Source organism: Phytophthora parasitica, assembly GCF_000247585.1.
Source record: "Phytophthora parasitica INRA-310 unplaced genomic scaffold supercont2.7, whole genome shotgun sequence".
NCBI classification, from domain to species: Eukaryota; Oomycota; class Peronosporomycetes; order Peronosporales; family Peronosporaceae; genus Phytophthora; species Phytophthora nicotianae.
Genome location: NW_008648993.1, coordinates 1818073 through 1833933, shown reverse-complemented (window position 1 = coordinate 1833933; position 15861 = coordinate 1818073). Strand labels below are relative to the sequence as shown.

Genomic DNA, 15861 nt, shown 5'->3' with positions numbered 1-15861 from the left:
CTATGTTATTAATAGTAATTGTTGATGCATGTAGTATTGTGTCGACGTTATTAATAGTACTTGTTGATGCATGTAGTATTGTGGCTAAAAGTACTAATATCAGCGGCGCACTCATTAATTGATGCATGTAGTATTGTGGCTAGAAGTACTAATATCAGCGGCGCACTCATTAATACATGAAGCTTAACCAATATTTGTCCTTGAAAAAGTACCAAAGTTTAAGTACGATCGACTTTGCCCGATTGGATCGGCACTATCGATATATCAATACAAGCGACCACAGCGCTTGTTAATGATAAGGAGGCGAACCGCTTAGTTTTATAGCTGACGTCAAAACGAGGAACACAATCATTTACTTCATTAGTGAAGCTCATCGGTGCCCCATAATGGACAAAAAAGTTTTACTAGATCCTCATAAAATGTATAAATTGCTTTCAAACTCAGTTCTGCCTAGCTAATTCCCACGTCTCAAGGTTCTTTACTGTTCTGCGTACAATGGTAGGAGATGCTGAAAGGTAAATACATGAGCTTGACACTTCCCATGAAATATACTACTACAGGTCATAATTGAAATCGGTTCCTACGCGAAGACAGAGCAGATGCTGTGGCTGCGAAGCAGGTGCAGTAGATGCGTTAGCTCGGCGGCATGCATTTTTATTTTGATAATTTAAAGACCTGTAGGGCCTCTTCAGCCATATCGTGAGTGTTTTATTGTTTTCTTGACATAGTTGCACCGCTAGAATTGCTTTTCAGGAAGCAGAATTTTTTTATATCAACAGTTGATAGGGTCCACGCCAAGCATAAAACTGCTGACCAAATATCAATGAGCTACTGCCATTCTTCCGACCTCTAGTTGAAGAGACACAGTATCTATAGTCGAGAGTTCTAAAGATATTTTCAACTGACTTGCTGACCGCTATTGGCGATGAGGATATCTGTAAAAAAAAAAAAATATATTGCACAAACTCCCACAAAATCCAAAATTAAAACGTTTAGTCTTTATCATATAGCTGAACTGCGTCACGCAACAGCTCACTACAGATTAAATTCCAAGTCGTCAGATAATTGAGACGAAGCAATTATTCCTCGTCTTATCTCTTCCTGGATACACGTAGCTTAGCCGCTGTCTTCGAATAAATAGTGCTCATGAGGCTGGACAGATGTGAGGGCCTTTCCATCAAAAACTGCTCGTAGTCATCCTCCGAGTAAAAGAGATCGGCTGGGTCGTAGGCCTGTTCCGGCAGTACGCGCACCTGAGGTTCTTCCTGGAAGGACACGCTCTTCTTGCGAGTCTCTGGCACTGGCTCAGTAGTCTCTGCAGGTAAAACGACGTGCCTGCTATTCCTGTTTGTGGTGTTGCCCTTCTTCTGTTCTACCTTTTCATTCCCGATACTCTGATAATAAAGCGCAGTGACCCAGCGCACGATTTCTTTGCGTTGGTGGATGCGAAGAGCGACTATGCGCCCGGAATCCTTTGCACGTACGTAGAGGCACTCGTGATCGAAGCCAAAGACGCTTTCGTTAGGCGCGGCTGGCTGCATCTGTAGCGCGAGCGAATCCAGCGGGGGCGTTTTGCGCTTGTAGTCGGTGCGGCGCCAGTAGAGCAGCAGCGTGTCGCCGCGCAGAACGCCGTAGAGCCAACGAGAGAACACCTTGCTCTTAGCACTCGCGCGGCCCTCGGGAGTGGCCACAGAGCACGGCGACGACGCTGACAGCGAGCGCTTGCGCTGTTTCTCGCCGTCTTCCTCCACGCGCACGAAGCCCGCCATTTGGGACGGAGATGAGGAGGGGGAAGTGGTGGAGTCTGGCGGCGTTTTCTGCTTGAGCACCATGTCGCTGTGGGCCTGTGCCGGTCGGTAGGGTGTGCGGGATTCTCGGCAGGTTGTGGAGTGATTGATCGAGGCGTATGGCTGAATGCTTGTTTTATCCACACGCAGTCCAGTCCAAAATAAGAAATTATCGTAATTTAGTACAAAAGTAGTGAATTGTGCACCAGCGTGATTAAAATTCTCATATTGCAGTGGAAAAAATGAAAAGTACAGCAAGCGTTTACCATGCGTGTGTACTAACCTAGTCCACCTGCAGCTTACTTACTGGATTACGGTATTTTCTCTTCAGGTGTCTTCAAAGCGTGTGATCACGCTTTTTGAGCCCACGAGAACGCCGTGCACACGGACAGATGGAGAATGAAAGAATGAAATGGCGGCTAGAGAAGAAAGAGATTGCGAGCGGCTGCGCTTGAGGAGCGCGATCCGACCCCTTCATGGCGCTGTTGACTATTACATGTAGCCATTCGTCCACCTGGCTGGGCAGCCCTCGTCCCGTGGTTGCAAACAGACTCACGCCAGGTTTCGTCGCAGACGGATAAGCCTGCTTGTACGCACACGCAATGAGCAAGATTCACGGACTCTGCAGTGCCTGGCCAATCGTTGTTGTGTCAGAGCTCGCAAAAGAACATGAAATGGAAATTCACCCACGCCGCCCCATCTGAGACCGTCCAGCACACGTGGGTTAACTGTTCGAGTGCAGCAAAGCACTGGTCACGAAGGCCGCGGCAACGCTCTTCGGCCGCGCGACGGCTTGAGCACGAACATCAAGATGTCAATAGCTGCTGATGACTTTGCCGTACTGTGATAGGCGCCGTATCATAATCTTGTTGAGATGGATTTTTTCGGCTTGTAAACCAATTATCCGACGTCAGGCATCTGCTTCAACTGCTTACGCTGTGCCTGTCAAACGCGCACTGGCAGTACAGTGTATCAAACTGCTGTCGACTGCAGTAGTCCTGTACCATTACACCGAACTCTCACTTGTATTCAATGCTCAGTAAAGGCTCGATAGTAGACATGTAATGGCCGTACATGGTAATGAAGAGCGCCGTCATAATAAAAATGAATTTTGCCAACACTTTTGTGTTTTTCTGTACAGTAAATTGATACAATTATTGCAGTACAAAACGATAACGACAATTTTGTCGTCCAAAAAAAATAAATTAGATTTCCCCTTGAAAATTTTCCATTTTTTCGTACTGGCTTCCAGCAGATATTTTGTTACTCAACGACAACGAACTAGTAGTACTTTCATGATGAAAATGTCGCTTGCCGTTGGATGGCATTCAGACGATAAAACCCATTAATTTTTTATTTGGGTTTTTTCGTCTGAATGCCATCCAACGGTACGGTTTATTTGGGTTATTCGGAACCAACTCAAAAAAGTCAAATTTAAGGTCGTAATAATATAGGCTTGGTTGGCATTCAACTTAGTGCTTAAAACTTGTCGTTACGCATGCTGATTGGCCAGGATGGCATTCAGACGAAAATAACCCATTAAATTTTTAATGGGTTTTTTTCGTCTGAATGCCATCCCGGCCAATCAGAATGCTTTCAGCCTAAATTAGAGTCTTTTTTTTTTTACCATATTAAGCATTTATTCATAATGTTGCTGATCAGCAACTTAATCTCAACAATTGTGACCGAAAGCTCCCCCCACTTTCATGTACACGACTGGCACGATGGAGCAGCGCAAGTGGCATATGCAACTCAATGAGGGACGCGAGAGCGACTTGCCGCACAGACTCGAGCCCATCGGCTACGTTAAGGGTGTCTCGGCCGACAAGGTGCGCCTGTTGTCGCACCTCCATTGCCCTCCCTCGATCTCTAACACGCTTTCGACAGGACTCGACTGGAGCAGTCGCCATGGCTGCAACGAACACGTCAGAGCTCAAGAAGAAGGTGCGGACAATGGCAAAAAGAGTGATGGTCATTTCCAATTCTTTACTTACCGGAGTGATTATCTTTGTCATGACAGCGCGCGATGGAGATCGGTATGGCTCCATTCAAGAGCCTCCTCCAGACGGCCTTCATGATGTGGATGAGTGGCAACTCCATCAACATCTTCAGCATCATGATCACCGGCATGATCGTCATGAACACTGCCAAGTCGCTCTTCAACATGAGCAATGGTACTGCTTTTCAGTTACCAAATATTTATTGCAACTTTCCTCTGACAATAATGTGATTGTTGCCAGCTTTCGCGTCCGTGAACGACGGTGTGATCGACTTGACGCAGCCCAAGGCTGTCTACATGGCCGGAAGTTTGGTTGGTGCAGCTATGGGCGTGTACAAATGTTCCAACATGGGATTGCTGCCCACTACGAGCGCCGACTGGACGTGGCTGCTGCCAATCAAGCAAGCAGTGGAGACCTCTTCGTTCGCCCACAGCCTCGGACAGTAGCAGCAAAGGTAATCTATGGGGCTAACTTGAAGCACAGTCAATGAACACGCGATGTAAGTTAGCATAACTCATTAGCTATTCAATTAGTACACGTAACTGCAGTAGAATGAGGAAAACTACCCGCCGACAGACGACAAAACTCAGCGTGGTCACATATCCCTCTCAAAAAAATCACTACAAAGCTAGCTGCGGTTAATACTCCCACTACGACCTCCACACAGCCAGCTTTCACTGCTGCTCATGTGCTTCTGCAAAATTGATATCCTCTCCAACCGAAGAGGTCTACGACACATTGCGCCCACTTGTCTGCGGTGGACACCGATATTCCTCGGGGAGCAGCGACCGCTGCAACGCGTTGAACGCGAACACTCGTCGCCCCGTGTTCTTCAGTGCGTTCTCAATGCGTACACCTTCGGATCGCATGACGGACACGATGCCGGCCTTCTTCTGCTCACGGAGACCGTGATGTTGTACGAGAATGCGACCTTGTTCCAGCGTCACTGACATTCCCGTACGATCCTTAGCAGACTTACACACCGTCACCCGTCCACCAGATATACTGCGACACAAGTCGGAACTGAGCTGTAGGATCTCGGGGCGCTTCTTCCGTGCCTGTCTTCCAGCCGTGCCGATGAGTTTATCCAGTTCGCCGAGGATGCGATATACCTCCTCACGTGACGGTCCTGACGGGGTGACAACTGCACTCGGTGCCGATGGCGGTCGTGAACGATTGGAGTCTGTGGAATCATCTCGCTGTCTCTCCTGCTTCTGCATCGCCTTCATTTGCCTCATGGACGTGTAGTTGCAATAGCGATCGCAGTAACTTCGCAGCGTCTTGAGACTACTGGCGTTGATCACGTCCTGTAGTCTGGTTACGGACGATCCCGTGTTATTTGCCAGTGTTTGTTTCTCGTTAATACCCTGAGTGAACAGCACGGGGCACACCTTGATGGGTCCGCCATGACGAAGCGCTTTCGTCAACTTCACCTTTCCGGAACGCAACTTCACACGGATAACCAGGTGAGTGAACGGGAAGAGTTTGTCCACTGACGCTGGTGCCAACGACTGTGCGTTCTCCCAGTTGTTACCCGGTCCGCCCAATAATCGATGGTTACGTGCCTTGATGAACGTACTCAACAGCCGCTGGCCAACGCCACTCAATGAAGATGACTGTGACATCAGAGTCTCTCTGGATAACGGCGTTCCATCCGTGCTCTCCGAGTCTCCTGCGTTCGCTGAACTTGTCTCCGAGAGCGCATCATCAATACTGGTAAACACATCCACGTCGATCACACCGCCGATACCTGTGGAGTTCGTCGAGTTCGTCGAGTTCGAAGATGTAGCAGACTCCAGAGATTCCAGGTGCATCGACTGCCGCTGCTTCACTTGCATCTCCCGACGTTTCTCGTCTCCACCACTGCTTGCAGCTTCACGATTACTGCCGCTGGCCTCGGAGGGATCCGATGACGATGGACTGTGCTTCGATTCCTCCTCGAGACGGTACGACACGGATCGAGGAGACTTGTTGCCACTGGATTCCTCGTCCACACCGCCGATTTCTTCTTGCTCGTCCACCAGTACGAAGCGTACGTTGCGTAACTCGTTGACAGCTCCAGCCATATCCTCCAGCATACCAGCCTCGTTACCATGTGTAGATACCAAACTCTCAACGTCAAACAGGAAGCCCAACTTGCTGAGCTGCTCCAGCATCGCCTGGCCCTGTTCGGGGCTAGCGTGCTGCAATGCCAAGTCAACTTTACGCGTGAATGCCGTCACCAGCGCTGCCACAGCTTGCGGGAAGCACACATCCATACGCTTCCCAAGCACACACTCGACGTCATCGGCCTTCTGTTCGTCTTCTGTCCATAGCGGCACTTGGTGATGTGCAGCAGTCGATCCGTGCGGCTCTCGCACACGCGGCTTGAGCTTCGCGTGCTGCTCCTCCAGACCGAAGATGCCGCCGTTCTTGAACTTGTAGACGTGAGCAGCCATGGCACCCACAGTCACGATGTCATATACAGCAGCACTGGCGTTGATATCCGAGGTGCCACTGCTCCCCATGCTCGTTTGCGCCACGGCGTCAGCGTTGCCGACCCACATCTCTTGCAGGTGCAAATTGATCGGCAGGAATCGTAGCTGGGCGTTTTTCTTGTCCGTACTGGCCTTGAAGTACATTTTACGCTGGTCACGAAGCACATACACGCGTCGCAGTTGACGCAGTAATTCCACGTACTCTTTACGTTCCTGACAACGCTGCAGCATCCACTCTCGACAACGGTTCAAGTCCCCGTCGTCCTGGATTTGTTGAATCAAATTCTCGTAGATGCCGCGGTCGGATCCTTTTTGTCTCTGACGGTCATAGGCTTCCAGTCGCGCGAGGTCGTTCTCGGCGATAAGAAGCTCCTTGGTGCGGTATCGGATGATAATCTCCAGAATCTGACGCGGGATCCAATTGCTGAAGCGGCTTTCCGTCAGGTCTTCTACAACCAACAATCCTTGTTCACGGATGTGATACTGCTTGCTAATCGCTGGAGCCGCAGCGTGGAGACCACCCTCGACTCCGTTGAAGCCGTACTTGGCACCCGCAGCCTTGGGGATCACCGTGTTCACCAGCAATTTAGGTGGCGCAGCGTTGGGGCCGAAATGCTTGTACGAGTCCTCGGTGGCCGTAAGCACAGTCTGCTCCGTCCGTGCACCTGCTGTCACTAATGTGACGCTAGACACGGTGAATTCAGCAACCACGCTGAGACTGTGAGGAACCGCGGATGATCCCGAGTTGGATTCGGATCTGCTAACTCCTGATCCCGGGCCGTCTTCAGTGGATCCAGGGGATTCCATCTCGAAGAGTTCGTCGATAACCTGCGAACTCTGGAATCCTCTATATGCCTCCATTTCTACCAAGGAAGAGTCCAGCGTGTGCTGACTGTCGTCTCCATCGTCATCATCATAGTCGCGACTGCTTTGCGTACGTTCCATAGCCGCTAGAACCTCAGCTGCAGTCATCTCAGAGTGGTCCTCGTGGTTGATAGATGCAGGAGCAGAGTTGAGTGCGTACACGACCATACGAATCTTCTCAGCCGACCTACCGACCGGAATACGAGGCACGGACAAGAACGTGTAGAGGTATCGCTGCTGGTGAGGCAGCATAACTGGCGCCACGTCCTTCACGCTCGCCATGACTGTGTCCGTGTTGCTGATCTGTCGCCACGCTGTGGACGTGCTATCTCTTCCATCTTCCACCTCCAGGCGCTGGATGGCAATGAAGCAGCCGTGAGCGAAGTCCTCGTTCATCTCTAGCGCCATGGAGAGACCAACGTAGTCGTCTGTCGGCGAGATAGTAGAGTTCATCAGCGAGCGTCGACTGGACACTGCGTCGGCTGTTGCTTCACCCTCCGCCATGATCTCCTCAATCTTCTCCAATGAGCCCTCGGTCCATCGATCCGTCGTACTGAACGTGAAACTGGGCGTCCGGATCTCACCGTAGCCCGACTCCGATAGAGGACTGCAATCGCTGGACATATCGCGGTTAGCATCGCGCAGAGATTGGGCCGTAGCGTTCCACTGCAAGAAGATCAGACAGCACGGAGGAATGGAGCACGGCAGCCACACTGTGAAGATGTAGAACCAGGGGTACGCGATGCCACGAGTAGTGCGCGAAATGATCTGCACGACCCACGAGAGGAGATACACCAACGTGACGATACCGATAAGTGCGTAGTAGAGACGCAAAGCCTTTACTAACACAACCTGGTGAGGGCCCGACGCGTTGCCAAGCAGCAACTTACCACGACGCATGACCATCACACCTAGAGCCATGACAACGAACGTCAGCACGAGGAAAATACCGTACGTGACGGATGTCGAGACCAGGAAGAAGTTGTCGTCATCTTCGGCGTAACAAGCCCACAGATAGCCCTGAATCTCCGAGAAGACCGTGGCGGATGTGTCTGCGTCCTCATTGCACTGTTGGTACGCGAGCGTAGTGACGTCGTTCTCCGAGTCGTACACACGTGCGATCAGAGTCTGGTAATTGAGCAGATAGCCGATCTGGAAGGCGTAAAAGAGCATGTTGAGCGCCACAAAGCCCACTATCGCTGTACGCTTGGGCAGCTTTCGGAGACGCAAGCTCAGCACCGTTCCCCAGTGGAAACACACAGCTGTGAGCATCGTGAACGTGAAGCACAGATACGCGTGCATGATGTAGAAGTAGGTACTGCCACGAGTGAAGAACCAGATGAAGTTGTTGACAAGAGAAGTGGCCAAGGCCAACACGGTGCAAATAGCAGTGATATCGGTCCAAATGGAGCCCAGCGAGAACGACAGGCCGTTCCTTCGGATCGCCACGCTGCAAAATGCTAGCGAACCAACGAGCACGACCATAGTCACGTAGTTGTATGGACTCGCAGTAGCGCCTGTCGTCAGATACACCGAGATCGCCGAGAATGTGCCGTCGATAATCAAGAGATCCTCCGAATTACGGATCTCGATGGCAGTGGCGCCCAGACCTGAAAACGCCACCGACGGATTCTTCACCGTGTCCACGCCAAGTCTCACCCAGCCGATCGAGATCGGTTGTTCCACGATAAGAGTCCACGAATTGTCCGAAGACGAATACGATGCTTGCGTAAAGTTGTTGGGACTGATGCTCTCCGTCTGCGTCGTGGCAGCCGCCAACACGTAAAATTCGTCCTCACTAGGAACGTCCAGTGGATACGTTTCCCAGGACCACACAGCGTCAGCAGTGAAGCCCCACTTGTCGCCGAATGTCAATTTGATCGAACTGTTCTCCGGAATGTTGGCATCCGTGTAGAAAGTGAGCGTGGCGTTGCCTGAGTTGCCTGGATAAATGTTCTCCGGGAGGAACGATCCACTTGACAGTGTCGCGCTGGTCAGGTCCGTAACACGCACGTACGTGTCGAATACGGTGTTTTCCGAGTCGTTAAAGATGAAATACACTGGCGTGAGATTCGACGTGGTCGTGTACGTCACGTTGGACGTGAAACTGGCGCTGTCGTTCATACCCGACGGAGTCACCACACCATCGAATAGAAACACGAACGTATCGTTTGTTTGATAGTTTTCAGTGATGTCCACCGTCAAGTAAGTCCTGTTCCCTTCCAAAAAAGTCGACACTTCACACGTCGTGCTTTCACGTTGGGCGTTAGGCGTCGAGTTCGCCACTCGTTCCAAGTAACACGAGCAGTCTTCTGTAAAGTTGTATCCAGGAGGGCTAGCCAGCATGATCTGGTGTACCGTATAGACCTCTCCGCCCATGCCGTCGGGGTAAAATACATCCAAAAAGTCCGTGGGTGTCACAGTGACTCCGAACGTGCCATTTGTCTGTCCTGGGTAATTATTCTCCACGCCACGCCATACATTCGAGTCCAACACGAGTCCGTTGCAGCATTCGTCTGTACATGTCCAGTCGTAGCCTTCCGTGTAGTACCAGAGGTCCTGTCCGTTGCAGAAAGCCTGTTTGTTGGTGTCGTTCTGACACGTCGGGAAAGCCACGCACGGGTACCAGGCCTGATGATTCTGGGCTTTACGTCCGCTATAATCGCAGCATGGCAGGCCACTGCACTCGCCGTGGACCGTCCCGAAGAGGTCTCGCGGCTGCTGTTCATTACAACAGACCAGGGACAAGTCCGGGTCGCCTCCTGCCAAAATCGCGCTCGCTGCGGACGCTGAGGACGTGGACGTCACGCAACAGGCTGAACAGTCGTCCGCCTCGGTCGTGTCCGCCGTTACGGAGCCTGAAGTCGCCGCCGACGCGCTCTGAGCCTGTATCCTGTTGACCAGCAGTGCCGCTAGCGCCGCCAGCAGCAGCTGCGGTCTTCGTCTCCGCATCTGCAGAGAGCTAGAGGGGAGCTATATACACGTCTAAAATGGGGTCTCGAGGACTTATCCGGCGCTGGCCGGCGCTCCGCTCGCTCGCTCACTCGCCTGCTTGTAATAGGCTGATGGCGGCGGCGCGGAGGAAGTGATGACCTTCGTCTGTCGTTGGGCAGCTCCTCTGCGTGTCGAATTTCGGGAAAAACGGCTGCTTACTGGCGCTCAGTATGGTGGACAACCCTAAATTTAGACGTGTCCCGTCGTAACGCGATAGTCATAGACGGGTCGGCTTTACACTATCAAAGTGCACTCCCAGTCTATTGAGTAGTGTATAAAATGTCCTATCCCTTAATTCCAGCTTAACTTTGTTACGCTAGAAGCTGATTGAATATTGTTTTTACAGTTAATGGATTATGAAGTGTTTTGACGTGCGGATCCTATTCAGATAGTCAGACAGCGAGCGAATTATGGCCAATCGTTGGCCCAGAATAAGTCCAAAGAGTCGGTTGCCGCGGTGTTGCTTTGTAACGGCATCTCAGGGAGGCACTGCACTGCGATCCCAGTCTACTTTATGGGCGGCAACGAGCTACATGTAGCAGCTTGGCCGCATTGTCCAGCCATGGCTGGTAGGACACTGAGAGAAGAGAGTAAAGGGAAATGTGGTATTGTACTGCTCTCGTTGAGATCGCTGCAGGAGCCACACTACCCAGTAGGTTGTAATGATATCGTGGTGTGGTTTTGTTTTTTTCGACTCCAGTTTGGTCTGTCGAACTGCAAAACGGCAGTCGGGTTGCGCAATGCGTGTTCTGTTGGATCAGAAAGTAAGGAGTACTAGCATGATGTTAGCCAAGTACTACAACGGGCAGTGTCATGACCATAGTTCGTGAAACCGAAAGTTCAGGCGGGTTCGTCTCAACTCACGTTGTCCCCCCGTGACTGCAGGTGGAAGTTGCCGTGGCGCTGAGGCGCTTGCCCTGTCATATGGATATGGCATCGAAGTCGTAAATATAAACATGATTTGGGTAACGACTCTGAAGAATGCGACGAGCGTGAAGGTATGCAGTTTTAGCTATCGATGTGACTGAAATACATCATGTCGGTGTAGACTACATCCACACATAAGGTGTAGAAGGTGTAGAGTTGATGATATCGTATAAGTCATCCTTTATGTGAAAATGCTCACTTCTGGATGACTTTTGTAGCCCTGCAAACTGACTTGGAAAAGCGCTTCAGCTGCTAATTCGTTTTCGAGTAGATTTGTACTGGGATCGTCGTGTATTCACGAGTATTATTAATATATCGTGTGTGGCGCTCAGGCAAACCGTGTAGCCTTACATATACGTCGATCAAAGATTACTGCAACTGTAGTAGTAGTAGTAGTAGTAGTAGTAGTAGTAGTAGTAGTAGTAGTATTTACTGTTACTGCAGAAGCTACAAAAAAAAATACTTAAGTAATAGTGTAGCTTGGATTATCATTTTACTTCAATCGCGATTATCACGAGATAGATTGTATGGACGCGATTGCGACCAAATTATTATGTGTATTATTTATCATTTGTGTTTCTGTGTATTGAAGACGAAGTCGTTCAAAAGCGAAAGTTTTACCTCTGCTACATTCTGAATGTTGTACGGTCGAACTTGTACCGCCACCAGCAAAACACCTGGAACAAGAATGATCAACGGCAAGTTATGTTTCTTCGAGGAATACTGACCGTGCCCAATATCCAATCGATGGTTATCGGTTCCCGTCCGCTTATTGCAGAGAGAAGTACTCAGTTAGCCTTATCCGAGGTCGCGACCGTGTACATTTCATCATCAGACTGTGGACCCAGCGAAATCGAACGGTCCATCATGGTGCATCGATACCATCAATGAAGCGACGATCGGACTGCAAGACAGATTAATCGCCATCTCTCTTAGGCGAAGCGCATTGCATACAAAAGACAGGGGAGTGCTGGTTCTGTTCAATGTTGAGAATCTCCGTCAGCCACCCCGAGAGACATACCAGTCCAGGAAGTGCAACCAGCAGCACTGGGTCAATCAGATCAACGGTGTGGCTTGTGTCATTTCAGACATCTTTGCATTTAACTTAAGGGCGTCTAGTTATAAAACTACGGGTAGTCTGACTCTCATAAAAATCAAATGAGACTATTTGCTTACACGTTACATTCTCTTACATTGATCTTTCGCTGGAGCGATTCCTGTAGCGTTTTCACCTTACAGACCGAGTTGGAAAGCCAAGATATCGTTCAGGCGGGCATAAATTCATATGGTTTCTTTGCTTTGATATGAATTTCAGAGAATTAACATCGAATACATTTCCATGTCTACTGGAGCATCTTCACGTCACGCAGTTGCAGTTGCAGATGCAGTGGTGGAGTACGTTGACCCCTGCAATCAATATGTATTAATCGTTTCAACAACAACAAAATGCAGTAGCAATGGCGTTGGCTGCACATCGTGCTTACGGGGTATGTTTGATTATGAAGATCGCTTGGCTTGAAGCCACAACAGCAAGTAGCTTAGGTCTTGGTCTAGGTATTGATAAGAGGGGGGGGGGGCGGAAATTACTGTAGGCATTTATCCTCTGAAGTCTAGGGTCTTGTTCGCCATCATGTGATGACGTGCGCTGAAATCGCACATGCCGCAGATGAATCGCACAGCAAACGTATTATAATGCAGAAGCAGGGGTTGGTAGTCTTTTTTGAAATAGAAAACTTGAGTTATACTACTACTACTATTATTCAATTGTAGTCATATTATGTAGTATTCACAATTGGTAGTAATAGCACTGTCTCGCCGTGGTACGATAGTACTATTCAACTACTATTTCAAGGCACCTTAACGAGCAAGGTAAGCTCTTATTTCGCAATTATTGATCGTTCCGTCCAAATTTGCCGACTTGGGTCTGTTTGAGGAGCGGGAGGACAATCGCCCACTTACAAACCCAAGTCATTAGTAGAACCCACCAAGTCTTTTCTTGCCACCTTATTTCGTACTTAAACGGATCAGTATAAGGAATTGGGCGATTTGGGGGAGATTCATTCAAAGAACCGTCCTGTCCAATTTTGAGTAGAATCCACAATATCAACCCCTGTGCAGAAGGCTACAGTATCTCTGTTCTTGATTCTAATCCTACTGAATATTTAATATAGAAGGTGCGCAGCATACACAATAGAGAATAACTATATCAAAAAATCAAATCTTATACGGTAATATGGGTGCGCATACTGAGAGGGATTCTGCACTATTCAAACTAGTGTACAGTAAAACGAATTGCTTGCTGATACAACACTTAAAGCAGATGCTCTAGCTTTCTGAGTTTCGTATTCACATTGTGAACACGAAATTGCTACTAGTACTCTCTTAGTACCATGCTGTAGACCGAGTGGAGAAAGTAGCATGTACATGTGGCATCAGTGACGAGTACCTTTCCAACATTTCATGTTCTGTAAATGCAAACGATTTGCGGATTGCTTGTCCATGTACCGTACATATTAACAAAGATTAACTTTTCATCAACTAAAGCTGACGTCATGGTACAGCCCTGCAATCCGTTTTCGCGGGGTTGTGTCATATAGGATTTGCAAGCACATCAGGTTTCAGGATGATTCAGCATAGAAACAAGAGCATGTTGGACAAATGAGAATGATATCCGTAAGTTTATCAAATGTACGACGGCGAAAAAACAGATGCAGTACTGTACTGTACTTAGAAAGTAAATGACGGCACAAAGGTGGCAGGGTTGTTTACGGCACGACTAATCGGCTGCGTGCAATTATTTACGTAGTACTAGTAAGTAAGATACATGTACTTCGAAGTATAATTCTTGGTACTCTAATCAATTGAAACTGCTTATTAATAGATGGCCAAATATCTTTCATCACCTCGGCATTCGTATTCGTCGGTGGATCCCGTACTAATATGTACAACTTGTCACCACGGCCGAGTACGCTGTCAATTTATTCATAAACACCATTACATCGCCGTCCGTAAGCACCTTGGCGCTATCATGCAGGTTAAAAAAAAAGCGAAAGCAGGTTTTTCAATGCTTACAAAAACAAGTAGTAAGCGTGTTTCACTTTTTTTCTTTAAAAAGAGTTAGGATAGATCAACACGCAATTCAAGGAGATGCTTCATCAGCAGATCCCAACGCTTCCCACATATACGGTGCGTAGTTCAGTCCTGGTTGCATCCGATGTGATCGTTGCTATTAACCAAACGAGATTCGGAGATCATTCTGCTATTTGACGGCCAGAGCACACCACGATCTGTGCCTTCAGCCATGGCCTCAGTGAGTAAGGGACTCGGTCGCCTATCCCGATTATCCCAGCTATCAGCAGTCTCCATTACTCGTGACAAGAGCCGAAAAACCAACCTCGAATCTCCAGTGCATATGCTGTTGTCCAGTCCTACCAGCAACATGTCGTCGGACGTACGAAAGCAAAACTCGAAGAAACTGGCTCACCTTACGAATGCTATCATGTACGGCATTATCAACTCGATCTTAGCCATCCCAGCCATATATGGTTACACCGTCATCATCTTCAGTCACCGCGATTTCCAAGATTTCATGCCAGCACTTTCCAAGCTCGTCGTCTACTCCAGCGTCGTTCACCAAATCATGTTCACGCTCATGAGCTCGATGCCGTTCTCCATCGGACAAGTACAGGATGGTGGACTTATCTTCCTCAGCACCATGGCTACTTCCATTTGCAACTCCTTGGGTGACAACGTTCCACTTGAGGCCAAAGTGACAACATCCGTCGTCACTATCGGTATCGCCACAGCTCTATTCGGTATCTGTCTTGTCGTCATGGGGAAGATGAAGCTGGCCGAGCTTGCATCGTATCTGCCGATACCCGTCATCGGAGGCTACTTGGCTTTTATCGGCATATTTTGTCTCTATGCCGGACTCGCACTCTGTACGGGTTTAATCGTCAACAACATCGAGTCCATGATCAATGTATTCGATAACCCACACGATATCCTGCTGTGCGTTCCGGGTGTGCTTGGTGGTGCCTTCCTCCTCGTTGTGTCCCAGCGCTACGACAACTCATTTATTCTATCTGCGGCGATCATGATCATGCCCGTAGTTTTTTTCTTTATCCTGTTGGTTGGCGGAATCTCAATGGACGACGCACGCGATGGAGGGTGGATCGACCCCGCCACGGAGCCCGCCACAGTCACGGATTTGATCAACCTTTTCGATTTCTCTCAAATGCATTGGAACGAATTACCGAAACAGTTTGGAACTTGGGTCGGCATGGTGTTCATCGTGGCATTCGGGTCTTGTCTGGATATTGCAGCTATCGAGCTCGACATGGATAGAAAACTAGACTTCAATCAGGAGCTCAACACGGTTGGCTGGTCCAATGTGGTGAGTGGTCTGCTAGGTGGGTGCACGGGCTCCTACATCTTTTCGCAGACTATATTCACGTACCGCTCGAAGACCAACTCACGTATCGTTGGTGTGTGCGTGATCATCGCGGAGACTGCTATCGTGGTGGCGCCAGTGTCCGTCATGAGCTACGTGCCAAGATTTTTCTTTGCGGCGACACTTATCTTCATCGCCATTGACCTCCTGATTGAATGGCTCGTGTTGGCACGCAAGCAGATGTCGTTGCGCGAATATGCAGTATTGTGGGTGACCTTCATTTCCGTGAACCTTGTGTCACTCGAAATGGGCATAGCTATTGGTGTAGGCATTGCGATTTTGAATTTCTTGTTTGGCTTCATTCGTCTACCTGCTGTGGATCGGAAAACTCGCTCTTCTGACGCGGAACGTACCCTCAC

General features: G+C 49.2%; 4 protein-coding genes across 4 annotated transcripts in view; 2 read left to right on the top strand and 2 right to left on the bottom strand.

Annotated features, from left to right (window-relative positions):
* Positions 1-969: 969 nt before the first annotated feature.
* PPTG_05592 (hypothetical protein) lies at positions 970-2443 on the bottom strand. The gene is made up of 2 exons (XM_008899176.1): positions 2095-2443; positions 970-1917 (listed from the first exon to the last, which is right to left on the bottom strand). The coding sequence occupies exon 2, from the start codon at positions 1830-1832 to the stop codon at positions 1092-1094; it is 741 nt and encodes a 246-aa protein (XP_008897424.1). The 5' UTR covers positions 1833-1917; positions 2095-2443; the 3' UTR covers positions 970-1091.
* Positions 2444-3420: 977 nt separating this feature from the next.
* Positions 3421-4516, top strand: PPTG_05591 (hypothetical protein). The gene is made up of 4 exons (XM_008899175.1): positions 3421-3616; positions 3675-3731; positions 3808-3961; positions 4028-4516. The coding sequence occupies exons 1-4, from the start codon at positions 3494-3496 to the stop codon at positions 4231-4233; spliced, it is 540 nt and encodes a 179-aa protein (XP_008897423.1). The 5' UTR covers positions 3421-3493; the 3' UTR covers positions 4234-4516.
* Positions 4275-10265, bottom strand: PPTG_05590 (hypothetical protein). The gene has a single exon (XM_008899174.1). It carries the CDS (start codon positions 10078-10080, stop codon positions 4516-4518), a length of 5565 nt encoding a protein of 1854 aa, XP_008897422.1. The 5' UTR covers positions 10081-10265; the 3' UTR covers positions 4275-4515.
* Positions 10266-14350: 4085 nt separating this feature from the next.
* The window catches only part of PPTG_05589 (hypothetical protein), a gene marked incomplete at both ends in the record, with an annotated part of 2283 nt that continues 772 nt past the window's right edge, over positions 14351-15861 (top strand). Inside the window, one exon of the mRNA XM_008899173.1 lies at positions 14351-15861. Within this exon, the coding sequence (XP_008897421.1) occupies positions 14351-15861 (1511 nt within the window).